The sequence below is a fragment of the Spermophilus citellus genome (genome assembly GCF_964194105.1).
Source record: "Spermophilus citellus genome assembly, chromosome: 7".
NCBI lineage: Eukaryota > Metazoa > Chordata > Mammalia > Rodentia > Sciuridae > Spermophilus > Spermophilus citellus.
In genome coordinates, this window is record NC_138188.1 from 107062281 (window position 1) to 107090186 (window position 27906).

Consider the following 27906-nt stretch of genomic DNA (forward strand, 5'->3'; position numbering starts at 1 on the left):
CCATCTTTCCCATCCTCACACCCCCTCCCCTCCTTTTTACTCCCCTCTGCTCAATCCAAAGTTCCTCCATTCTTTCTTTCCTACCCTCTCCCTATTATGAATCAGCATCCCCTTATCAGAGAATTCACTAATCTTAATATTATAACTGTTGCCATCTCTGCAGAAGAAAAACTGGGTCAGTATATTCTCTCCAAAGGCATTCTGTGTTGATATATGTGCTTGTTTACATATATCTTCTTAGAGATTATCAACAGTATACCATTTTCCCCCCTTAGGTAAACTTTGTATTTAAAATTGCATTATTAATTAATTGAAGTACTTACAATAGGGCAAATAAATAACCTCATGACTAGATAACATGCACTTCAAAATCTTGAAGCTTATACCATAAACAAAATTATGAAAACACATTTTTCACCTTATCTGAGAATGAGATGTCTAGCCCTGTTAGCCACAACTCACACAGTCATTTTTTACTACAGTTGAATGCTAGGAAAATGGCATTTTGAAAAATGTTAGCACTTTGGTGTTGAGTTTGCTGAAACAATATAATTTGTTTGACAGAAGTTGCCGTGGGAGAGATAATTCATCTAATTTCATCTAAAGTTACTAGAAGGCCACAATGGTGACATCAGAAACAAATACAGAGTGAGGGGTAAGGAAAGATGTCTAGCTAGACAGAATCCCCTAGGGAGCAACAGCTGGCCACAAGGTGACTTCAAGTGCTATTTAAAGAAAGGGAGCATACTCAGTTATATTGAAAATTTATGTGACATATATAGACTAAAGAGTAATCCTCTTGTTCATGACACCACTGCCACTAACCCACTGCCACTGCTACATCAGCCTCTGACCTGCTGCCAGCTACGCTAATCCCCCACCACTACCGCTGCCACAGCCTCTCAGAGGTCCACTGCCAGGCAGACTACAGGTTTAATTCCATGCAGCCACATCCATCATGGCATGCCAGCCAGGAGGGAGCTGAGGTGCCAGCAGGTTTGCTGCCACCACCATCTTAGGGTGCAGCTGCTTCTGTCTGGGGATGACCGCCAGGGCCTGGAGATCCAGTGTCAGGGTGCCTGCGGGTTTGGCTGTGCCTGGGGTCTTCCCACTGAGAGTGCTGGTGCCACCATCTTGCTGCTGCTTCTCAGGATCACTCCTTTGTGTGAGTGTATCCCTGGTGGTCTCTCTGCAAGTTGGAGCAGCAACTTGGTTAAGCCTGGGGTATCTGAAGGCTAGATCAGTGGGATAGTGACTGGGTCTGTGAGGGCCAGGCCAGGCCTGGCAATCCTGTGAGAAGTCAGAGACAGGGCTGAGAAACTACTAAATGCTGATGGAGACAGTTGTTCCATTTTCCATCGAGATTTATTTTATTTTATTTTTTTCTTCTCTAATATCTCTACCATAATCAGAGCAAGGTATTTTTCATGCATCAATTTGTTGTTGAGGACGATGATATATGAATGGTGTTTTGCAGTTTTGTTGTATATTCTTATATTTTTAATTTTTTTTCTTCCTTTTTTCTGTTTTCCTAGATTATCTATCTTTTCTTTAGCCAACACCCAATCTCTGTTGGTTTCTCTTCCACTTTTCCTGTGGAATTTTAATTCTAGTTTCTCTCTTCCTCCCTCATGATCATCATGTCCTACACTACTTCTGTTCTCTCTTTGTCTATCATTTGAAATTGTAAATCCATTAACAAATTTTCTGTTTATATTGTAGACAGTGATTGAACTCATCATTTTTGTTTATTTTGAGAAATCAGTAGACAACTTAGTGGGAGCTATTAAGTTTAAGGCTATATATTGTTTACACTGGGTGTTGTTGATATTAGTCAACCTTAAATTCGAGGTACTGGAAACCTTCAGGGACAATATAAGACTACAGGGTAGAATATGTATGCCTCAGATCCATCTGTTAGATGGGAAAACACACAAACAACATGAAAAAACAAGGGAATAAAGCACCCCAAACAAACCAAGATGCTCCAATAACAGAATCCATTGACAACACAGTAGAGGAAATATCTGAGAAGGAGTTTAGAATGTATATAGTTAAACTGATTTGCAAAGTAAAAGATGGTAGACAGAGTGAAATCAAAAAGAATATAGGAAATAAAAAATAAGTAAAGAGAAATTATGAAAAAAAAACTAGCAGAAATCCTTGAAATGAAGGAACCAATAGACTAAATTATAAATTCAATGGAAAGCATCACCAACAGACTAGACATAAATGGATGTCAACCAAGAATTTTATATTGAGCAAAATTAAGTTTCAGGTTTGAAGATGAAATAAAAACCTTCCATGATAAACAAAAGTTAAAAGAATTCACAACTAGAAAACCTACACTACAGAACATTCTCAACAAAATATTCCATGATGATGAAGTGAAAAAAAAAAGTGAAAACCAGCAAAGTGAGGAACTACACTAAAGGAATAGTCAATCAAAAGAGAAACTGAGTCAAATTTAAAACCAGAAATAAACCAAAATGCCTGGGAATACAAATCATATCTCAGTAATAACCTTAAATGTACCGGCCTAAACTCATCAATCAAAAGACATAGACTGGCAGATTGGATTAAAAACAAGACCCAACAATATGCTGTTTCCAAGACACTCACCTCACAAGCAAAGAATCCACAGACTGAAGGTGAAAGGATGGGGAAAAAAATATAACACTCATATGGATCACATAAACAAGTAGGGGTTTCCATCCTTATTTCAGATAAAGTGGACTTCAAGCCAAAGTTAATCAGAAGGAACAAAGAAGGACATTTCATACTAATTAAGAAAATTATACATTAACAAGACATAACAATTGTAAACATTTATGCCCCAAACAACGGAGCATCTATGTATATCAAACAAACCCTTGTCAATTTCAAAAATCAAATGGACAACAACATAATAATACTGGGTGACTTTAACACACCTCTCTCATGACTGGACATGTCTTCCAAACAAAAACTAAACCAAGAAACTATGGAATTAAATAATACAATCAATGATTTAGACTTAACATATATAGAATATTTCATTAATCCACGAGTGAATACAGTTTCTTCTTAGCAGCACATGGATCCTTCTCTAAAATAGACCATATCTTATGCCACAAAGCAACTCTTAGTAAATAGAAAAAAATTGAGATAATACCCTGCATTCTATCAGATCATAACAGAATGAAATAAGAAATCAATGATAAAATAAAAAATATAAGCTACTGTAACACATGGACACTAAATAATACACTATTGAATGATGAATGGATAGTAGAAAATATCAAGGATGAAATTTTTAAAAATACTTAGAGGTAAATGAGAATACTGATACAACATATCAAAATCTCTGGGACACTATGAAGGCAGTACTAAGAGAGTTTATTGCATTGAGCTTATTCATTAAAAGAATAAAAAAATCAACAAATAAATTACTTAACATTATATCTTAAAGCCCTAGAAAAAGAAGAACAAATCAAGACCAAAAACTGTAGAAGACAGGAAATAATTAAAATCAGAGCTGAAGTCAGGGAAATTGAAACAATTGAAAAAAATGGACAAAACAAAAAGCTGGGTTTTTTTGAAAAAAGTAAATAAAATAGATAAACCCCTAGTCATGCTAACAAGAAAAAAAGAGAAAATTCAAATTACTAATCTATGTGATGAAAAAGGAAATATCACAATGGATATGACTAAAATACAGGAGATAATTAGAAACTATTGTGAAAATTTATATTCCAATAAAATAGAAAATATTGAAGACATCAACAAATTTCTAGTGACCTACCCAAACTGTATCAGGAAGACATACATGATTTAAACAGATCAATTTCAAGTAATGAAAGAAAATGCCACCAAAAGCCTACCAACTAAGAAAAACCCAGGACCAGACAGATTCTCAACTGAGTTTAAGAAGATCTTAAAAGAAGAATTAACATCAATACTCCTTAAAGTATTTGATGAAATAGAAAAGGAAGGAATCCTTCCAAATTCATTCTACTAGGCTAGTATCACCCTGATACCACAACCAAAGACACATCAAGGAAAGAAAACTTCAGACCAATATTCCTGATGAAAATAAATGCAAAAATTCTCAATAAAATACAAAAACATATTAAAAAGATAGTGTATCATGATCAAGTGGGGTTCCTCCCAGGGTTGCAGGGTTGGTTCAACATATGGAAATCAATAAACATAATTCTTCATATCAATAGACTTAAAAACAAGAATCATATTATCATCTCAATAGATGCAGAAAAGCATTTGACAAAATTCATCATCCATTCAAGTTCAAAACACTAGAAAAATTAGGGATAGCCGGAACATACCTCAACATTGTAAAAGCTATATATGCTAAATGCAATACCAACAATTCTAAACGGAGAAAAATTAAAAGCATTCCCTCTAAAAACTGGAACAAGACAAGGATGCCCTCTTTCACCACTTTTATTTAACATCATCCTTAATTCTAACCAGAACAATTAAAAGAAAGCAATTAAAATGGTACAAATTGGTAAAGAAGAACTCAGACATCACTGTTTGATGATGACATGACTCTTTTATTTAGAATATCCAAAAAATTCCACTTCAATGTTTATAGCAGCTGAGTTCACAATAGCTAAACTATGGAACCAACCTAGATGCCCTTCAATAGATGAAAACACATATATATGTTTATGTGTGTGTATATACACAGAGAGAAATTAGAGAACTTAAACACATATGCATATACGTATACATATGCACAGACACATGATGGAATATTACTCAGCTTTAAAGAATAATGAAATTATGGAATTTTCTGGTAAATGGATGGAGTTGGAGAATATCATGCTAAGCAAATAAGCCAATACCAAAAAACAAAGGCCAAATAATGTTCTCTCTGATATGCAGATGCTAATGAGGGGGGTAGCTAGGGAAGAATAGAGTTACTTTAGATTAAGTAGAGGGGAGTAAGGGGAGGGGGTGTGGAGGTAGGAAGGTTAGTAGAATGAAACAGACATTATTACCTTATGTACATATATGATTGCATGACCTGTGTGATTCTACAACATGTACAATCAGAAAAAAATAATAAAGTTCTATTTATGTATGGCATATCAAATTGCATAAATGTATTCTATTGTCATATAACTAATTAGAACAAATTTTTAAAAAGTAATCTTCTTGTTATATTTTTATGTATTTTACCTTAAATAAATGAAAATTATGTCCCTTTTTAATAGCATTCAAAGAAATAAAAATATACACATGCCCAAATTGGGGTGAAAAAGGAAAATTTTAAAAAAAGAATAATGAATATGCTTAAAGAAATGCACATTATTAAAGCAATTAAGGGGTAGAGAGTGGGGATGTAGCTCAGTGATAGAACATTTGCCTAGCATGTTCAAGGGCCTGGATTCAATCCCCAGTACTGACCACACACACAGAGAGAGAGAGAGAGAGAGAGAGAGAGAGAGAGAGAGAGAGAAATTAGAGAACTTAAGCTTTAAGAAAAGATGGCTAAAAGCCTTAACTACTCTTTTTAACTTTATGAACTAAAGTAACTGTTACTTATAACTAACTGCTCAAGAAAGGAAAAGTAGCATAGGTATTACAAAAAGAGAATGGATTTGTGAAAATTCTTACATAAGAATCAAGAACTGCTCAAAGAACATTCAAGGAAGATCGTGTAGATCTTTCTTTAAGAGAATAAGCCTTCAGATCATGGAGACTTTCAATAAGAGAATCAGCCTTCCAGCAGAGTTCATGTTTCTTGCAGGTGAAGGTTTTGACCAGGTGATCAGTCAGCATTCCATGATTTAATAGTGCACTGTCTTCTTTATAACCATAAATAATTCTTTGGGAACTTGAAAGTTATTGATAAACATGTACCAATGATATCTGATTTCACAACCAGTCTACACTCTAGGCCCATTCTTTCCAAGGATTATCAGTTACACTTCATTTCAAGGTAATTATTTTACCTTTCAGCCATGAGGGATTCTAAATGTAGCAGTCCACCTTTATAGGATTGAAGTATGCAAACAAAGAGGCTAAACAAGGACACCTGTAAATTAATAACAGAGAAAGAAAAAATCATAGCCACTGATGAATACGGCAGCAGAATATGCCCCATACTCTTCTGTAAGCACAGTTACACATACAGTATATTTTAATTAATGGTAGTTTCTGAAGGCTACAGCAGTCAGTTTTTTAAGAAGAAAATGTGACAGAAGAGAAGGACAGCTCAGTGATATAGAAATGTATATTTGTGTGTGTATAGGTATTGTATATATTCAACATTCTCAATACTTATGCAAAAATTATGTAGTTAACATTGTGAATATTTCTTACCACTACTTACTGTTTCTTTACACATGTGCCTTTATTTCCAAAAGAAATATTTTCACTTATAATATCAAGTTTAATTTAGATGGTGAAACAGTTATAACAATAAAGGTCTAATCTAATAATTTGCAGTTAACTTTCCTACTTGATCATAAATTTCAATGAGTATGCTCAATATTAAAAGTTTATACATTGTGTTAATATTATAAACCTTGGGCTGGGGATGTGGCTCAAGTGGTAGCGCGCTCGCCTGGCATGCGTGCGGCCCAGGTTCGATCCTCAGCACCACATACAAACAAAGATGTTGTGTCCGCCGAAAACTAAAAAATAAATATTAAAAAAATATTATAAACCTTTTAGGGAAATTTCTTAATTCTAATCCTTAAGATAATTCATACTAGATGGAGGCGGTCTGCTTAGCGCTAGGGTGTCTGGTGTGGTGTGGGGAGCCGGGCGATGGCGTTGTGCTGTTGGGTAGGTAGCAGAGTTACCTGCTGAAGTCTGGTAGTTCTGCAGAGGTGCTGATAGGAATATTTTCTCTGATATAAGGAAGCTGATTCATAGTGGGGTAGGGAGGGGAGCATGGGAGGAATAGACCAACCCTAGATAGGGCAGAGGGGTGGGAGGGGAGGGGAGGGGGCAGAGGGTTAGCAAGGATGGTGGAATGTGATGGACATTATTATCCAAAGTACATGTATGAAGACACAAATATATGTGAACACACTTTATATACAACCAGAGATATGAAAAATTGTGTGTATATGTGTAATAAGAATTTAAATGCATTCCGCTGTCATTTATTTTTAAAAAATCAATTAAAATTTTTTTAAAAAGATAACTCATACTAAAATCTGTTGGGTTATTTTATAGTGTTTCTTATTTCTTAATAAAATTGTAAACAAATCTATTCTCATCCACCTGGAAGTACCTGTAAGATTTTATTTTTTATATCCTGGTTAAGCTCTCCTTGCTACATGAACTTATATTTGTTACTCATCTCTTTAACTGAACCTTACTCTGATAAGTAAGGTTATCATCATCTGATATAATTATCATTCAATAAATGAATCTCTTCCAACATCCCAGATGAATGTTCATCTGAACTAGATCTTGAGTATCTCCAGCAAGGGAACGTAGTACCTATCATGTAAGTTGGTCAGTCCCAGATCCTAGAAACTATCTTGCCCCACCAATGAGTATACAACTGATTTGGAGCAATGAGTTCCAGAGGGCAAGTATTCTCCCTCCCCCTCCATGATCGCCCTCAAAACATTGAAGATCTCTTTCCTGTCTGGCCTTAGCCTTTCATCTAAACACCCGCAGGTCAATAGCCATTCTTCATTGGATATGGATTCCAAACCACTGACCAACCTGTTTCCTCTGTCTAACCTCCCCTAGTGTGTCAGAGTTCTTAAAACAGATTTCCTTGCCTTAGCACTTTCTGCTTCGCTCACACCTGAGGCTGGGAAGCTATTGATGTTCATTATCAGACAAAGCTTTTTCTTAACACTATACACCTAAGTGGCTGCTGAGCCAGAAGGTATCGGTCATATTTCTTCAGATTGGGGGTGATTTCAAGATAGAGTGTGTCTGTTTACTGCTCTAGAGTAGCAGCTTACATGAAACAGACATCTGACAAATAGTTTTGAAGACAGGCGCGAGCTAAGCTTTCCCTCTTACATACTTAAGCAATAATTTTCAACCTATTTTGCATTCATCATGATTAAAATTCATCTTTTTGTTTGTAACCTTTTGATGCTCTCTACTTTTGATTCTGTCATCCATCTTATGCACAATCATTTCCAGCTTTCCTGTTGAATACAGATGTGGGGAGCATGCCACTTGTGTAAATCCTATTGAATTAAATAGTACCAAGCCTTGGTATTCTTTTTTTTTCAGTCTGATACTGTGACTTGGCAGAAAACATGCTAGAATCTGTAAGACTTAATTATATATTATTAACACTACTAATTCACATTGTATCTAAATAAGCTATGTTTGACTTTCAGAACTTTGATCAGTTAATCTACCTGCCTCAAAGAGTTGAGAGGATGATCAAATAAAAGTGAAGGCTGTTTTGAAAATTTATATAACTCCAAGATTATTGAGTTGTTATTATTATTAATGGTGTTTTGAGACTCTCACCTAGCTGCCAAGTGGAATGACTCTTACTGGAATTTTGTGACTTGTTTTATAGCTGCTTATCATGTAAGGTTTGAGTGTTTTAGTTAATAAAAATAATTTTCTTTCCCTAAAGTTTAATAATCTGGTTTGTCATGGGAATGAGAACTTTCAGGCTTATGGTCTAATTCATTTGGTTGAAATTCATCCTTTGCAACTAGATTTTGTGCTAAACAGGATTTTGTTTTTTGCAGTCTAAATTGTGGACCCAGGAAATGTCATTAGCTTCTTTGAAAAAAAAAATCTGCATCAGCACTTCAGCTATGTTTTGTTCTGCTAAATTGCCTTGACTTTTTAATTGAAAGGCAGTTTATTATAATTTTAGTATCAGCATTACAGAAAGTCATGGAAATATTTAAGGATCGTATGGTTTGAACTCTCTCTGACGAGCAGGAAATTATCTTGTCTGCCTGGCTTTCAACAGATGACATTCACCCACTGGATATATCAGACATTAAACTGAAAATTCAAATAGAAGTCAAATTCAGACTTGTAACAATCAGCTTCTACTTTATGCATGTCCCAGAACACTGGGGAATATATTAAATCAGTCCTGACACTGCTGTCTTTCACCCATTCTAATCTTGAAGATTTTTATTTAACCCTTTCCTGTGGTAAATTATTTTGATTTTTTAGTTTCTTCAATGATTTCAAATGATTTCAGCATATCCATGCAATGTTTTTAGAAACTCTCTTGGTTATCACTTTTATATTAATAAAAGAAGCAAATACCAAGTTTGAGGCAGCTAAATGCAGCAGTACTGGGGATCAAACTCAGGGCCTTGCACATGCTAGGGAAGTGCTCTACCACAGAGTTAACATTCCCAGCTTGAGGTTTTTTCCCAGCCTGATTTTTTTATTACTGGCCTCAAAATAGTTATATCACCCATTTATCATACATATAATTTATCCCACCTATAATAGCCTCTTTTTACTACATTGTTATGGTTTGGATGTGAGGTGTCCCCCCAAAACTCACAAGCAAGACAATTCAGGAAGGTTCAGAGGAGAAAGGATTGGGTTGTAAGAGTCTTAACCCAATCAGTGAATTAATCCTTGATGGGATTAATTGAAGTAGTAGGGTGTGGCTGGAGGAGGTGGGAATTAGGCATGGCTACGGGGTATGTACCTATATTGGTATTTACCCATTTTGTATCTGGAGAATGGTATCTCTCTGCTTCTTGATCACCATGATGTGAGCTGCTTCCCTCTGCCACACATTCTGCCATGATGTTCAGCCTCATCTTGAGCCCCAAGAAATGGAACCAGCCTTCTATGGACTAAGACCTCTGAAACCATGAGCCCTCAAATAAAACGTTCTCCCTCTTCAATTGTTCTGATCAAGTCCTTTAGTCTCAGCAGCAAAAAAGCTGACTAAAACCTACACATTATAGGAATTTTAATAAGTAAAAATATTTATCTTAAGGATTTTGTTGGGATATTTGCTCCTAGGTGGACATGAAGTTTTTGGGATCCAGTGAAAATCATCTGAGTTAAGGAAGTAACAAACACTTGAAGTGGAGTTGTATCAGATGTCAGTGTATTAGTTTGCAATGAAATGTCTCTATTTTGTTAAATGGATAAAATCTTCATATAGTAAAAATTTCTAATAATAGAAGGATAGTATAAGTGAAAAGTTTCTCTTCTGTGGCCCCCAGCTTTCCATCTAGCCACAATTCTGATGGCCAATCTCTTCTGCCTTTTCACAGAGAATACTGTACCTTTACAAATAGATAAAGGATGCACATCATTCTTTTTATTTAAAACATACTTTTCAGTTCCTTTTTAAATTTCACTTATGTATCTTAGATACCCTTAATATTGGTATTTTACAGTTACTTTATTTTTCCCATTTTAATTTTTTGGTATAGGGTTACTTAACCACTGAACCACATCCCCAGCTTGTTACTTCATTTTTAATGGTTGCTCAGTGTACCTTTGAATGTTTCATGAATGTTTAACCAACCAACTCCCTGCTGATAGATATTTAGCTTGTTTTTAATCTGTTCATACTACAAACAATATTTGATAGTGTTTTTTGTGTACCTATGCCTCCATAGCTGTACAATAAATTCCTAGAAGTAGAATTGCTGACTCAAAGAGTAAGCATATTTATTTTGTTTTGATAGTCATTTCCAAATTGCTCACCAAAAGATGAACTATTTATATCTTAATCAACAAAGTTTAAACATTATAGAAATTTTTATCTTTCCAAGGACAGTTATTTATGCCCCTCTTCCAAATCACTCCCAGAATTTAAATACCTAGAAAACCAAAATTCAGAGATTTTTTAATGAGCATGAAATGAGGGCCAAGGGAGCTGCATGGTCTTGAGGGGTTCCAGGCAAGGCCTCAGCTTCACCAGCCTCTACCTTCTCGCACATCCCAGGTCTCATTTTTTTTTTTTTTTTTTGTACCAAGCTTGACCAAAAGCAGCAAAATCAAATCTCTTTTTTCAAATCCCTATACCAATAATCCCCTTTCACTATGCTGTACCATTATATTTTCATTCTTTCTTTTACCATATATAATTCTATTATATATAGATTGTGATTTTTTAAATTATTACATTTTAATTTGCCTGATTACAATTACATGTAGGGTACAGTTCCTTCAGAAATAATAACACAAAATAGCATAGAATGGATTATCAAAACGGCGAATTCCATCAGTGGTTCATGAATCTATACTCAGAAATAGCCCTTACTGGTTCCTAAAAGCTTGATTTTTCTTGTCATCTATTTCAATATTTTGCTTGTTTTAAACTCCTAGGCTCAACTATATTTGGTCAGTAGTTCTCTCTGGCCTGATTACCACTGACTGATCAATATATTATTGTAAAGTGTTTTGGCAGCAGCACTCTATAAAAGTCACCAGTGATATTTCATCCCTAGATTTCCAAATGTACACTAATGAGTCGCATGTTAGTAGAGTACATTGACTTGTGTGATCCATGTCTAGCAAATATATAGTAATCACAAGATGGTAGGTTGTGCTTTGTTTTTAAGAGTGTCTTCAAAATTATGTCATGTTTTAAATGGTATTTATATAACTATCCAGTGCTTCCCATGTAATTCTGTGAATAATTTGGTCACTGTATTACCCAGCAGTATGTTCTTTTTTCATTAAATCATTCTTTTATTTCCTATTTTCATGAGTACTATTTCAAGGAATAAAAGGAAGTCAAAGTAATTACCATTTATTTACATTATTAGAATGTACTAAATATTTCATTGTCTTGGAAATAAAGACACACGTGTAATTGGAGAGGGATGCAGCAGCTAGGTTAGAGGAATTCTGTTAGAAATCAATGGGTACTGTTTTTTTTACCCCTTTGACAATGTCATGGACTGACTATTAATGATTATAATCAGTAATGGTAAGTTCTGGGGATTTGATGTGCTCCATTAACCTAGTACATAACAGATTTAATGGCACTCCCTTACCTCTTGCAGTCCCTATAAAAGCACATTTTTCTAACTGGGTGCCATGACAAATGCCTGTGATCCTCACGGAGGTTGAGGCAGGAGGATCGAGAGGTTAAAGCAAGCCTCGGCAACTTAGCAAGGCCGTAAGCAACTTAGCGAGACCCAGTCTCACGAAACTAAAAACTGGCAGGAGATTGGCTCAGTGGTAAAGTGCCTCTGGGCTAACGTATCCCCAGTACCCCAAAGAGAGAGAGGAGAAGGTAGTGGAGAGGGGGATCTTTTTCTTAACAAATACTTTTCTTAAAAATATTTTTCTTATAACCTTAAGCTTAGAATAAATTCTACTCTTTTTTAATCAGCTAGTATGATATCTTTGTTAGGATATAGGTGTCAGTTTTAGTTTTCTAAATAGAATCAGTTTCCCTCATTGAGTCTGGTTTCACCTTCAAATTAGTGAAAGTTTGTAGATAGTCATTAGTAAGGAAGAAATTTTTTAGAATGAGCTGCTCCTCTTTAAATATTAAGAATAACATACTTTATCAAAAGATTTCATTGCAGAATTGTGTTAATGGACTTGGGAAGCTGATCTGGAATCTTGATTGCTATAAATTTATGTTTTTCTAGATGAAAGAGTTCCTTATTTAAAAAGAAATCATGGAAACAAAACTCTTTCCAAAATTGAGAACTAATCCTATTGTAAGCATTTCTCTAGGAATTGCATACTGAATGATGTTTATTTTGTATTTGAAAGCTATTATGAACCAGTCTCTTTAAATGCATAATTTTCAGTTACATTTAATGTTTCTTACAGTTACTCTTAGATATTAAGCTATCTTTAAAATTATAAAATGAGTAGATTTAGTATGGCAGAGGAGAGTTCTTTTAATTATTTTACAGTGGCATATTGTTTTTGTGCTGTGGAATAAGCCACCAGAAAGGTAAAGCAAATAAACTGGTAATAATTCAGCAACAAAACATTCCCAAACTTATTCCAGAAAATCTGAGCCAAGAGGTGATAGATGTAAGATACTTTGTCCAGCATTATCAACTATCACTGAAGAGAGATGGGATTCCAGAGTTGGTACTTAGGAAAGAGAACACTCAGAAGATCTGTCTGCTCTGACTCATTGCTGTTGCTACGGAACTCAAATGTTTGTGTTTTTATTTCAGTGACATTGTATGCCTCCTGTATTCTCCTGGGAGTGTTCTTGAATAGCAGTGTACCTATATTTTTTGAGCTTTTTGTGGAAACTGTCTACCCAGTTCCAGAAGGAATTACTTGTGGAGTCGTCACTTTTTTAAGTAATATGTTCATGGGAGTACTTTTATTTTTTCTCACATTTTATCATACAGGTAAGAAATTTGATTTTTATTTGTATATCGCGATGTGTTATTGTAGAGGTTCATGGCATTAATATAGGAACTTTATATGGAGAATGCTCACTAAAACAAATTATGTAAGTATTCACATGCCAATAAAAACAAAATCCACAATTATGTTTCTTGAAATGTATTGTAGCCTACATGCACCCTTATCCTCACCCCCAGAGTTTCTGAATTAACCTGATGAACACTGAGCATTTGTATTTTTAAAAATCTCTTCCCAACTTACCCCCTGGACAGATAGATAACTCTAATATTCAGCTTCTTATTGAGGACTAGTAGTGAGTATAAATTAATGTCAAGAGGGTGTATGTAGTTTAAAGCCATAAGGATGAATAAGAGGTTGCACAATATAAGAAGTGCTTTAAAATATGACACTCCAAGAGGCCACGTTGTTTATAAAGAACTTTGTGACAGGCTTATAATTAAAATAATAACTATGTTAACCTCCTTGACTAGACAATAAATTTTTAAAACTTTCAAAGCAATGAAACAGATCTTCCTGGGTTTTGGACAACTTCAGGGATAGCACTCTCTCCTAAATGCAAAAAACATCCAAATGATAGAATCATAATATAATTAACAACAAACTAGATTGTCCCTGTAAGTCAGTAGTGCAGATAAAGTAGGTCTTAACTCTGCTAAACCTGATGCAGGTTAGGTGTCCAGTGAAGGAGAGTGATAATACAGACAGAATCCATTCTTTTTATTGTCCTGGAAATATGTCTCCAGTAAGGAAAAATGGCATCACCAGGTATTGGATGATCTTTGCTTCCAATTCACTTTCTAAACAGACTCTTATGACAATTATTACATATAAGTTTTAATCTAGTTCACTTGTGTCACCCTGGAAATTAAGAGGTTTGTTGCTTCTCTTTGCCTCGCAAAACATCAGAGATAGCTATGAAGTCCCCTTGCACAATAGAAACAGTTTTCTAGCTGATGGGCACAGGTTTGCTAAATGGCCTAGTAGACATGGTTTCCCCAATCAGCTAGAAATAGAGTATTGTCCTTACAGTATTTACAAACAACAGTAGATGTCAGACAATGATATTCCCTGGTAAATCTTGCTTGTTATCTCCAGTGTACAAAAAACACATATTCATTGATCTAAGGCAGGGAAAACACCAATATAATGACAACTATTCTAAAATATTTATATTAGTTTTCTGTTGCTATAACAAAATACCTGAGACTGGGTACTTTAGAAAGAAAAGTTTATTTAACTCACACTTTTGGAGACTGCATCAGATCAACTCTAGTGAAGACCGAATGGCATGTGGTATCACAGTGGCAGGGAGCATATGTAAGAGGGTGAAATCATATGGCAATATAGCCAGCTAGAGAGAGGAAGGGCAGTAATAACCTCCCACTGGGACCCACTTCTTAAAGGACCCACCTTAGTATCACCACATGGGACCAAGATTCCTATGCATGAATCTTTAGAGGACACACTCAAATCATAGCACTGTCTGACTGCAGAAAAACTCCGTGCATCCCTGAGCATTTCACTAAGTCAGTAGAGTATCTGTCACTCTCCTAGGTCCAGCTATAGCTTTTGATTTGTACAACAGAGACTGATATCTGGCACAACTTAACTGTAACTATTATTAGTTATTGTCCACTCCTCATTTTGCAAATTCACAATGGCCAAATGCTACAGGCAGATATTTTTGTTTCTTTGCTAGGTAACTGAAGAAACACCATTTTAACTAATTCTTATCTTACAAATACAATCAGGGATTTATCTGGCTGGGATTAAAAAAAAAAAGTCTTCCCTCCTTTTAGGTGCTTTCTGATCACATGGTCTTATACATACCTGAACAGGCATTAAAAGATTTCTGCCTAAACTCTGATTATTGTGACCACATGAAATTTGAAATTGTAATTTTAATACACCAATATAATTTCTGGGACACAGGGTGTCTCAGTGAACTTTGGTATTTTTGATAGTTGATGAGATGATTTGTATGAAAGAGCCTATATGTCCAAGGAATAGCTGGCACTCACGAAGTGTTTGCTTTGTTTCCTTCTAGATGATTAGTTGGTTGATGTTAGGAATTTAAATATCTAGGCTTCTGTTTTAAAGAAGTGCTCTTGGGTATATATTTGTAGGTCTGTATAAGAATATACACAAAGAGGGACTGGGGTTGTGGTCAATGGTAGAGAACTCACTTAGCATGGATGAGGCACTGGGTTCAATCCTCAGCACCACATAAAGATAAGTAAATAAAGGTATTATGTCCATGTACAAATAAAAAATCTTTTAGAAGAATACACACAAAGATGTCAACATTTCTAAGGCAAAGTCGTTGGAACCATGAAATCACTCTTGAAATTCTTTTCACATATGATTAATTGATCCTGTCCTAAAAATCCTGCAGCACAGGCCCCCATTCTTTATGGAATGAGATATAGTAATATACAAATAGCAAATCTGAAAATTCTGTAAAACTGTTTCCTTAAAATAAATTCTAGTTCTGCAACCTAGTACACTAAACATTTTCATATGATAAACTGAATTTCTTTCCAATTGAGACAATATTCATATGTCATAATTCAGCAATTTTAAAACTTGAGCAACTCACCCAGTATTTATAATTAAAAATTCAAGTATTAGTTACATGATTACAAGGCCTGGTTGTTTTGTTTTTGTTTTTGTTTTTGTTTTTTTTCTTTCTTTTCTTTTAAGAAGGTCTTGGGGTTTTGTTTTGTTCTTGTAGTTTTAAGAGACAGGGTCTCACTATGTTGCCCAGACTATACTCAATCTCCTAGGCCCAAGCAATCCTCCTACCTCAGCCTCCTGAGTACTGTGGGACTACAGGTGCACAACACTATGCCTGGGAAGAAGTCCTGATTTTGTTATTCATACAAATCTGTAGTGCTTTTGGTCACTTCTCAAGGTACTACTAAGCTTCCTGACTAGGATTTTTTCCCCACCCACGGAGTGCTATCTGGGGTGACTGTATCAGATAATTTTTCAGGACTATGCAGCTATCCCCAAAATGATCCATTTGAATGCCTCACTTAGCAAGGTAGTTTCCACTGGCGACTTGTTGCAGATTAGGGTCATTGCTGTCATGGAGGGCAATTGTTACTCAGGCTTAGGCTCCTATACCAAAGTCACTGGTTTATTTGGAGCCCCAAGTCCCAGTATCTGCACATTCTATTTCAGTTCTCCTTTGAGTATCTGAATCCATGTCAGAAGTTTCCTAGAGTTTTTCTGACTTGGATTTTTGAAGGTCACTTTCAAAAAAAAAAAGTTACTTCATCTTCATCCCTAATATCAACATATTTGTAAAACTGAGTTGCTTCCTACAACGTTTGCTTTGAGAATCTCAGTGAGTTGAGACAGCACAGTGATGCTTTTTTCTAATAACTTCATATACAAAATCAATTTGCAAATGCTGTTATGTCCTTTATGTGCTCTGAAATGTATTCTGTTTTATATTCTGTGGTTTGTGTTATCTGGTATTTTTTTATAAGCTTTGCATCAATTTCTGTCTAAAAATATAAAGATTTTGAAGTGGCTTACTTTGATTTTGAGGTTGCACCATTACCTAAAAGACTTAGGGGCCTGGCTGAGGTGGGAGACATTGTCTAATGGTTACCAGGAGAACAAAGGTCAGGTTCAACAGATGTGGTGTAGTGTGAAGTAATTTTATGTCCAAGAAGTACAGTGGTGCAGTGTGGAGGTGGTAAGAACAAGTGAGTAATTAATTGGCACCAAGAAAGCAGGCTTTTAAGCTGGAATATAGAGGTCAGCTGACTGCTCACCCTGGGTTTAAATGGAGATATTTTTGTTAAGTCATCATGAAAGAAAAGGAGGGTGGTAACTGGAAACCAAGCACTTGCAGGTGGTCTAAGTGGAAAGTGTGACCTCACTGAGGGAAGACAAGGTGAAGAGTGTGACAGTGCTTCTAGAAGGAAGAGGTAAGAAGATGAGCAAAATCTTAATGAGTTCCGTCCCTACCAAGCACCACCACTAGCAGAGTCCACCGCCGCACTGAGGGACAGGTGGTGCCTAACTGCGGATTGACCAAGAGGGGGCCAACTGTGGTATGGTGGATGACAGGGAACCAACAAAGGCTGGGATGAGTTGTGTGTTCCTGCCTTTGGGTGTGGATTTGGCTTTCCTCCAGGGAGCAGCAGAGGGAGGGAAGCTAGTGAGCTGCTCCCAGACAAAAGGGGGGATAGGAGCACTTCAGTGGAGCAGGAGTCTGTTGATTCAATTATGTCCTGTGACATTGAGCTCAGAAAGGACAGTGATTGACTCTGCAAATGTTAAGCCAAATTAAATTTTTAAGCAAGCCATTTCCTGCTTATTAGAACACGTAAACTGTGGTTTCTGTAAATGGTTTTCAGTGGGAAAATGTAGCTGTTTCCCTGTCTCTGACCTTCTGCTTTCTGAAAAGGCAAGTAATTTCAAAGAACACTTGCAGTTGTTTGAGACAAGTGATTTACTGAAAGGTGGATTTGCCTTTCAGAGAGGAGCACACAGTAGAAACCAATCAACAAACTGTGATATTAAAGAGCAATTATGAGGCATTTTAGAGATTTCATCTGACCCAGGTAGAAGGGGTAATTTTACAACTCTGATGAAATAAACGGACTGCTTTGGCAGTTTGACAAATTCCTCAATGGAAGAAGAGCAACGACAAGTTGATGGTTGCCACCTTTGTGTTGCTTTGGCTTCCATAAATTATGATCACTAAGATTTAGCGATCATAGACCACGGTGTTAATATCATACTTTCTTTGAATTTTTGCTTAAAATGCAGCCTTGAAATCAGTGTCGTTTCTTACTATGAATACAGACAATATGCTTTTGTCTATATTTTACTGCTTTCTTTTCATTTTTTTACTACATCGTCAGAAATCCAAGTTATATGGTTAATATAAAAGCAAACAAAGGTCTAGTGTGTCATTTCAAGGAATATCGGAATAAAGACAAGATCCCAGAGGTCACAGCTTTTCAGAGTATTTAGGTTATATGCAATCCAAGTAAAGCACAGGAAACAGCTTTGTATAAAAATGCCATTAAAATATACATCTTGTTTCACACTATAGAATAACATGCCCAACTTTTTTTTCTCTTCTTAATGTAGTAACTGAGAGATGAGATGGATGCTTTTGCTCCGGGGGGGGGGGGGGAACTATTGCTACCCTTTATTGGTTGGTTTTCTGATTTCCATTCCTGAGCATAAATTGCTCTTTTAGGCCATATGAATTATGGATTAAACTAAAGCAGCAGTGTGGAAATCTTTAGGATGATTTTGAAGATTAAGAGTGTTAGCATTCGGTAGAAGTACAAAGCAAAAGATAAACCTATGCAAGTGACCAAAAAAAAAAAAAAAGAAAGAAAGAAAAGAAAAAGAAATATGTTTCTCCTATTCATTTTCATTGGATATGATAAATGGATATTAATCTAGAGAAGTGTCCCCAACAATAATCTCTTTACCACCAAGGAGCTGCTCACTTCAAAGCCTGTGACTGATGGGCATGTGGTGTTGGGATAGCAGAAGCTGAACAGATGCTGATACTCAAGGGTCCCTGGAGCTCTTGGAAGCAGCCAGGGGCAGCCATAGTTGAGCGGAATGTGTTAGGCGAGGGGGCCCCAAATTGTTCTGTTAGTCCTGAATTCCTAAGAACATTTTTGAGGAAGCAGATCCTTGATACCATTAAGTCGGGTAATGGTAGAATTGCCTGTTTGAATGACTTCTGTAGGTTTTCCAATAATTGACATCATACATAATAACCATTCATGCTAGTAGAAGAGACAACTAGAAAGAAATAAACCAAAATGCTCACAGTGGTCTCTCTAGGGAGAGAACTATGATTGATCTTTTCTTTTATGAGTTTTTATGTTTCCATATATTTCCTAATCTATTTTTCAGTGATTAATACTTAATATTTCTGCAGAGAAATACATATAGGAATACATGAAAATGAACAGGGGAAACATTTCTTTTTCTTTCTGGTTACTTGCAAAGGTTCATATACATGTGTATTTCTATATATATTTCTATATGCATTTCTCTGCAGAAACTCCCAAAATATAAAAGTGTTATCTTGAAATTCAGGTGACTTTCCTGTTTGTCTTTTTAATTCAGACATTTCTAAACAAGGACAAGAGTGATGGTGATAGGGGGTACTTAAAAAACAATTAACAGGGCTGGGGTTGTGGCTCAGTGGTAGAGCACTCGCCTAGCATGTGTGAGGCACTGGGTTCAATTCTCAGCACCACATGTAAATAAATAAAATAAAGTTCTTTAACAACTAAAACTATTTTAAAAATTAACAAACTAACACTTAAAGGCAATCATTTTTTTCTTTGGAGTGGATTGATTTACAACCCAAGTCAAGGTGGACAAATTGATGAAAAGTTATTACTAATATTGATTTAAAATATTCCCCATGAAAGCCCTATATTACACACATCACTGAGTCTCCAGATCATCACTGTTTATCGAAAGCCAGTTTCCAAGCCTTCCAGGGTACATTTATTATAAGTGCTTTTGAATGCATAGCAGATTCCTCCCACCATATAGGTGTTGATCTGCTAGTGCTACATGAATGCTTAAAACTGCACATTTTTGTCTTACAGAGTTGTCTTGGTTCAACTGGTGCCTTCCCGGGTCGTGTTTGCTCAGTCTCCTCCTCATTCTGTGCTTCAGGGAATCCTATGACAGACTTTATCTTGATGTGGTTGTCTCAGTTTAATAGCACAGACTCGAGGGAGTTTGAATGGAGACTGGAAATCAATACTGCACACTGCAGATTTGCTTGGAATTGCACATCTAACAGGAAAAAAGGAGAAGAAAGAAACTTCATTCTGAGGTTTTGTTAGGTTACAGATTATTGCATTAATTTAACTACTACTAGGTAATAATAATGTGGGACTTGAGTGGTAATAGGGGATTTTAAAACTCTACAAGTGGCATACCTGTACCCAATTCTGGGGTTGGAAGAGTGACGTCTTACACATTCAGCACTACCTAAGGAATTCCCTCTGTGTTTTGTGCCAGTGCTAAACTACTGATAAACTGTAATTATGAAAAGAAAAGAAGGCATCTATCACATGAAGATAACACCTCCTGAGGTCACATGACAGAATAGGAAGAAATGCCACTAACTTCTAAAGAAGTTTAAACCCTGTATCAGATTTTAATGACAAAATAGCCAACAGTATATCGATAATAGAAATTAGCCACATGTACACTACATGTTTTTTCTAATAAAAGCCATTTCTTATATGACTCCTCATTTTTAATCAGGTCAGAAGCCTTTGGCCATCCGTGTCATGGGGATCAAGTGCTTTCCAGGGACTTCAGAGCACAAGCATTGTGTCTCCATCTCAACTCACCCTTGTTTCTCTGAATACAGTTTCATCTGCGAGGCCCTTAAATATCTACAGTAAGGGTGACTAACTGCTTGGTAGGGTTGCGATAACTATTGTATGAAGAGTGTGGTTCCGTTATGGCTGAGCACTTTGTTAAAAGCAAAATGACCAACCACACAGAGCATGTGTGTCTTCAACCTACATGTGGCGGCATAAGCAGTAAAGTTCAGCGCCAACTGTTTTTTAACCAGGGTTAGATTTTATTAAATGACCCTGAAAAGAACAATTTCTAACATCAAAATTTTCCAATCTGTTGAGTGATTTCTGAATCACACCCTTGTGTTCCAGTTCAGGTTGTAAATATTCAATTCTGTATGAAGTCAGTATATTTGAGAGGGCAGCATTTTGCCAGTACCTATTTTTTTTTTCTATGAATGGTAGATTTTTTTTAAATAGCAGTAACTCGTTGGACAGCTCTCAGACATGATTTCACTATGACATAAAATCCTCTGTGGTGGTAGCATGCTAACTCAAATGTTTAACATTTACATGATTCCCCTCACACAGAAAAAACAAACACTTTCCCCAAAGTCAAGAATAACACTACCTTTATTACTCTCTGCTTCCTCCAGCTCCCTTCTCTCACCTCACTTGAAATTGTCACCCCATTTTCAGCTAAGTGTGTATTTTACTTGTCTTTCTGGACAGTGTAAGCCAGTCCCGTGTCAGCTAGGGTGGGGAAGCGTGGTTAAGGAAGCTGGCAGCCCTCACTCCTACTTGTCAGGGCATGTGTGCATACCATCACGCTCCACAAGCACCTCAAATGCCTCGCCCTGCCCTCTTAGCAAGCTCAAGACTATGCATTAACTCACCTCAGGCCTGGAGGAGGATTCTAGGACTGCCTGGTGTCTTCCAAAAATGTGATTGTGAAAGTAGAAAAATAAGAAAACCCTCGAAATGAACATCCTTCATTCACCTTTGACTCATCTCCCTTTTCTAAAAAAATTTTTATAACCTTTATTTTATTTTTATGTGGTGCTGAGGATCAAACCTGGTGCCTCACCATGCTAGGCGAGCGCTCTACCCCTGAGCCACAACCCCAGTCCTGAATCATCTCCCTTTCTAACCACCTGTTCACTTAGCATCAAGAACTGAAGGAACTTGGGAAAGAGAAGAAATCCTGTGAAAGCTAGTCTTGGTTCCAATTGACTCTCTCGTCCTTCTTAAATAAAAATGAAATAAAGTGAAGTTAGAATTCTTGAAGATGATTGAAAGTCAGCATTAAGGATATTAGTAGTCCATGACCTGGATGCTAAATAATCACCACCCCTTTCCATTTAGAAAGCAGGAAAGAAGCATGGAGTATGGGGTTTAGTCACACCATTGTGTTTAAGGACTATGCTATATCAAATCCTGTTATAATGAGACTTCTGACAAAACATTTTAATTAACAGTTCATTCTACTTTTAGCAAAGTACAGAATAACACAAACAAAATGATACATACCTCAGTAACTGATTAGCTGGAAGACATCCCAAGTGGGCAGTGATTAACAGTTCTTGCTTTGGACCAGGCACTGACTATTCTTTGGCCTAGGTGCAGGGAGCCGAGCCTGCAGGTCCCCTCCAGGTCGGCTTACCCCTCCAGTTGATCATTGTTCTAATCACAAACTGCAGCTGTTTTAAATGATCAAAATTTCATCTGCCAGGCCTGATAGGAAGAAAACCAAAGGCTTGTGTGTAGGGAGAGGACCATATGTTATTTATCTGAACATTGCAAATCATAATTTTTTGGTTTTTATTCCTAGCCTGCATCAAAATAGACTAGCTATTATCTTTGTACTTTTTGAACACACATTGTAGAACCCAAATGAAGTCTTATAACTGGAAGAAATCTTAACCCTCCACTAACCCAAGCCCTCATTTTAGAATTTACAGAAATGATCCAAGAAAGGTAAAGTATCTTGCCAAAGTATTAGTTACAGTTATCCCCCAATATCCATGGAAGATTGGTTCCAGGACAACCCCCCATACACAGATATCAAAATCCTCAGAGATCAAAATCCTTTGTATAAAATGTATTAGTACTTGCAGATAACTGATTTAAATCCTCCCCTATACTTTAAATCATCTACCTATACAATGTAAACACCATGTAAATAGTTGTTACACTGTGTTGTTATTAAGGAATAATAACTTTATCTGTCTTTAGTACAGGTACAATTTTTTTTTTCAAAAATGTTTTATCTTTGGTGGGTTAAATCCACAGATAGAGAAACTGTGGAGAGGAAGGACCCCGTGTAATAGAAAGGTAGAACTAAGACCCACATTTTTATTCCCAAAAGAGTTTCTCCTCCTTACCTCACAAATTGGAAGGTTAATTTAGATCATTTCATGGGTTCATGAATATTCTTCTGTGTCCAAAATTGATGGGACTTATGAGTGAATTGTCATTATCGAGTATGAAAAGTTCAGGAACTAAATCGAGGTGATCACTGATTTACAAGTGAGATTATAAGTAAAATTTATAAATAAATCATTATCCTGTAGGTGCTCTAACATCTCTTAAGTCTTAACTTGCAGTGACATTGTATGAAGGATTCTGATGAATAATTCAGTCCTCATAAACCCAGCTAACATCATTATTAATTGGTAAGGACATGTTATAGTGTAAGTTCCCTGTGGCTTATCCATTAATACTTCACAGTTTATGGGAAGAAGCAGTTTTTAATATGATCCATGGTAGAGGTAAAGCAATAAGATAATTACACAAGTGCATTTCACTGGAAGATGGAGCTATTAAAACAACAAGCGGGAATCAAGTGCACATGTAATTTTGTATATTTAAACATATGGCCTCAGGGCCAGGTTTTATCATGGATCATATATTCATGTTTAATTATTGAGAATGTTTACAGCTTGTTTTTATGAAGCTTCTCTAATGAAGGATCCAAGCTAAGGGATTTTAAGTTGAAAAGATTAAATCCCCATCTACTTATCTTTTAATTAGTTTTTTTTAACTCTTATTTGTACTAAAATCCAGGCATTTGTCTTGCAATCTGCCTGAATACAAGCTTCATTTTAAACTCAAGATCAAATAAAAATGTATAGCAAATTTGTTTTCAATTTAGGTTAAGAATCACATTAATTTTGTCCCTGAAATAATAAGTACAGGAATTACTATGATCATACCATATCATCAGGCAAGTACAGAAGCTGTGATATGGGGAACTGCCCAACTCCTAGACCAGCATTCTTTCCAATAGTAAGAGCACTTACCTCGCACACACAAGGCCCCGGGATAGATCTCCAATACTGCAAAAACAAAGACATAAAGAAAACCATATAATGTCACCTTAGAGAAACAGATCATTTGATCAGACTTATAAATACAGAAAAGAGTACAATTCCACAATAATTTGGAATTATTGAACAGAAGGGGATAAGACAAAGTTTATTTCTATTACCATCAAGCAGTTTTGCTAGTCCGTAAGAAAAGATAAGCACTGGAGCTGGGGATGTGGCTCAATCGGTAGTGCGCTCGCCTGGCATGCACGGGGCGCTGGGTTCAATCCTCAGCACCACATAAAAATAAAAAAAATAATAAATGTTTTGTGTCCACCGAAAACTAAAAAATAAATATTAAAAAATTCTCTCTCTCTCTCTTAAAAAAAAAGATAAGCACTACTCAGGGGAAAGTGTGAGACCATCCTAGAAGAGTGGAAGTTCACTTGGGGTGCTGCTTTAAGAGCAGGCCTGGGGCCCTGTGCTCAGCAGAAGCGAGTGTCTGCTCACCCACCTCTCAGCTGTCCCGAGCTCCCATTCTTGCTCACTTGTTCCACTGGAGCCTCAGACTTAGGAGAGGCTCTAGGAATGAAAACCAGGCTGTGAGGAGACCCTTGAGGCGTTACCTCTGGCTGGGAGCTGGGAGTGAGGGAGGCTGGGAGCAGAGAGGACAATTACATGTTTCTCAGTCTCTCCAGTTTAAGCTCTTTCTTGATCAGAACTGAAACAACAGCAGCCTCTTCTCACCATACTGTTTTCTGAGGCTCTGACTCCTTGTTGCCTCAGTGTCCAGAACTTGTGTGAATCTGAATTCAACTTTGGCCCAGAATTCTGGCTTCCTTGCCCTGATGTTCTAGCACAGACCTTCACCCCCAACCCTCCCCAGACTCCTGTGGAAAGCAAGGCCACACATCTGGGCTTCTCTCTCCTGAACAGGACACTGGCATAAGCAAAACCTAAGTAAATCCAGGGAAAAGATTAAACAGTTCTCACAGCTAAGTCTTGTAAATTAGAATATTTCCCTGAAATGGGAATTGCAAAGGTCTTGGATAGTGTATAGTTATTATTTATTGCATTTTTTAAAAGATGAGCTAATTGCTTTATGTGCCTTAGAACCTGGTAGACCTCAAACAATAACCTTCCATCTCTGCCCTCTCTCTAAAAGAGCAGAAGTTATCTCGGCCCTAGCTGTTCTGTTCATTGAACAAGATTTAACTTAAAAAATTTAAAGCCTAGCTAAAAAATGAAAGAAAGCATGAAATTGATTTTTAGCAACTTTGATAAAATACTAAGACACATCAAACCATTTTAGCTCTAAATGTGTTGGACTTAGTGCACTGTAAGTCTCCGAACCCTGAAGGGGTTGCCAGAAAATCGGTTACCCAAACATTGCAGCACTCTTAGGATGCCCTGCAAGCTCTCCTAATTTATAAAGGATATCTCACAGTCTTTAACAAATTGGCAAGGCTAACTTATAAATACTTCATGTTCACCCTAATGTTAGAAAATTATTTTAAATTAGTATTTAATTTAGGCTTGTCTAATTTACATTAGCTTTCTTCTTATTTATTTACCAGGAATATGGAATGAAAGAAATGACCTAATCCAACCAGCATGTTTTATAAAAGGATAGACAGAGAGCCTTTTATGTTAAATGATACAGCTGGGTTTTAGCAGATCCCCCAACTCCTAGACCAGCATTCTTTCCATAAATGATCAATGTATTAGCCAGAATTAATCCTTTTAATTTTCTCTCACATCTTTTCAAGTTTTTTAAATTACGCAAGGCATGCATGAATGTATAACAACTATGAAATAGCCAAGACAGAAACAAAGTCCACCTCTACATAAGCACGTGCTATCTCACTGGTTCTTCTCTCTAGACAGTCATCATGAATTCTCCTAGAGGACATTTTAAATAAAGTCATTTAGGGAACTATTTCTTGGACCATGGCAGCATAAACTTTATGGGCAGAAGCAGGAGTTTCTGAGACCCCCCAGATGACTCTCAAGGAGAGCAGTGGTTAATACAGACACTTCACACACCTGGCTCTGTATCATCAAGTTCTATCATACACTGAAATTTGATAAACTTGATGGTACAGAGCCAGGTGTGTGCAGTGTCTGTATTATCCTGTCTTCTTATACAATACACACTTCTGTATTTGTATTGGAAATATAGTTTCTATTCTTATACCTTCAAGTAAAGTTCTTGTGCTATGAGAGAGAGAAAAAAAAAAAAGCAAAGCATGACCCTCCCCAGAATCCAAATAGAGTTTCTTGACAGGGTTTTCTGGACTCCTGCAATATTGTAGAGAAAAGAAGGTTGAGAGAATAAGTTTGTGTCTTGTCATATTTTTTTTAAATAGAGATTCTGGTAATTCTTAATATTTTTGTGGCCACCCTACTTTTGAAGCAATCTGCAGAACAAGAATTTAGCTTCATTTGGTCACTTCTTTCTTTCCTGTTCTCTTGCCCATCCAGCTTTCTCCTTTCTGGTCATTTCTCTCTATTTCTGAATATGCTTGGAAGTGAGCTGTGTGAACTAGGTTATCTGAGTTACCAGCAGTAGGGAAGAGAGCTGGCCCCACAATTTCCTCATGGACTAGAGAGGGCACAAAGAGTGAGCACTGGCCTAGGAGCCCGAAGGCCTGGCTCTTATCCCAGGCCTGGTGAAGTCATTTCTCACTTATGAACATCTCTAAAATAAGGGGAGAATTGTAATGTTTTGAACAACCAAATTAAAAAAATAAATAAATAAAATAAGGGGAGAATAGAATAATGATGTTCCCCTGGGTTTCTTCCAGTTTAGAAATTCCAGTCCATGCTTATTTCAGTGTTAGAAAATGACCAAAGCACCTGCAGTCTGTAAGACTAAAGAGCTTCCCAGTGCTTTCATGTTCCATTTGTACAGCAGCCCCCCCACATCACGTGAACACATGAAATATTATGCTGCATACATTTCAACAAGAAAAAAAATGTCTTTTTCAGTGTCTGTGGTAGGAGATAAGCTTCAGGTGCTGTTTATTTTCCCGTAGGACTTTATATATGAAATTCAGGATTTATTAAATTTATCAAGTGCAATAAGAGAAAAGCTGTCATCTGATGTTGAAAACATTCTGGGAGCCAGGTGGGAGTACTGCATTTGCTCACCAGAGTCAGACACCTATCCTGTAGTCTGGTTTGATTCATTGTGAGGTGGCCTGGATTTGCAACTGTAGAAATCAAGCCATCAGGTCAGATAGCAAGGCTGATCCTTGAACTTATTATCTAGAGTTATGGTACCAAACAACTGTGAGATGCAACAGTGTCATCTCTCCAGAGCCAGATTCTTCCAGCAGAGCTATGCAAACACCTTCCTGGGTGAGGGCAGAGGAGCAAGCACGTTAAGATGTGATCTACCTGCAGGTGTAGTGTATGCAGCTTCACTGCAACTCTAACACAGAGCAGTGAACCCAAAGAAGACCACTGGGAAGTAGGAGGCCTGGCCTTTGTCCTGGGTAAGTGGACTATTCTCTGTGGACTTGTGTGCCTCTCTCATGGGAGGGTCAGAGTGGATTCTCCTTTGGGCTGAAGAGTTTTATAGTTCTCTGATCTATATCTGTTAGTCGCACACAGCAGAAAGCAGAAAACCATGTGAATTCGATATTTTTCTACTAGTTCTCCCAGTTTAGACATTATCTTTTCAAACAAACTGGGAACTTCTACAAAATCCTATTCCTTGTGGGCTAGGAAGTTATGGAAACTCCTTGAGACTGTTATTCTATCCATTTTCTGCTGCCTGTCTATTTGGGGCAAAGATGACTGTCTTGAACCAGATGCTGATTCCCTTTCCTACTCAGTCGTACTTTATCAGTATTCCTTTACCAATTTTTGTTATCTAGATTCTGAAAATTTTTTTGACTTTCAATTTTCTTACACAAAACTGTACCTTTCATCTTATAGCAGAATATGATCTTTTT

General features: G+C 36.7%; 1 protein-coding gene and 1 long non-coding RNA gene across 4 annotated transcripts in view; both read left to right on the forward strand.

Annotated features, from left to right (window-relative positions):
* Positions 1-27906, forward strand: part of SLC49A4 (solute carrier family 49 member 4) — a 130074-nt gene that overhangs the window by 83215 nt on the left and 18953 nt on the right. The window contains exons 8-9 of one of the 3 annotated variants that reach the window (XM_081302822.1): positions 13107-13289; positions 19926-20574. The exons of 1 other annotated variant lie outside the window; for it this stretch is intronic. In XM_081302822.1, the coding sequence (XP_081158948.1) occupies positions 13107-13289; positions 19926-20041 (299 nt within the window). In that variant the 3' untranslated portion in view covers positions 20042-20574. Of the gene's footprint in view, positions 1-13106; positions 13290-19925; positions 20575-27906 lie in introns of those variants that run through there. One more of the 3 variants, XM_081302821.1, reaches the window with a different exon arrangement.
* On the forward strand, positions 20747-27590 carry LOC308654010. Its single transcript, XR_014023153.1, has 2 exons — positions 20747-25967; positions 26066-27590. It is a non-coding gene; the product is annotated as an uncharacterized lncRNA (long non-coding RNA).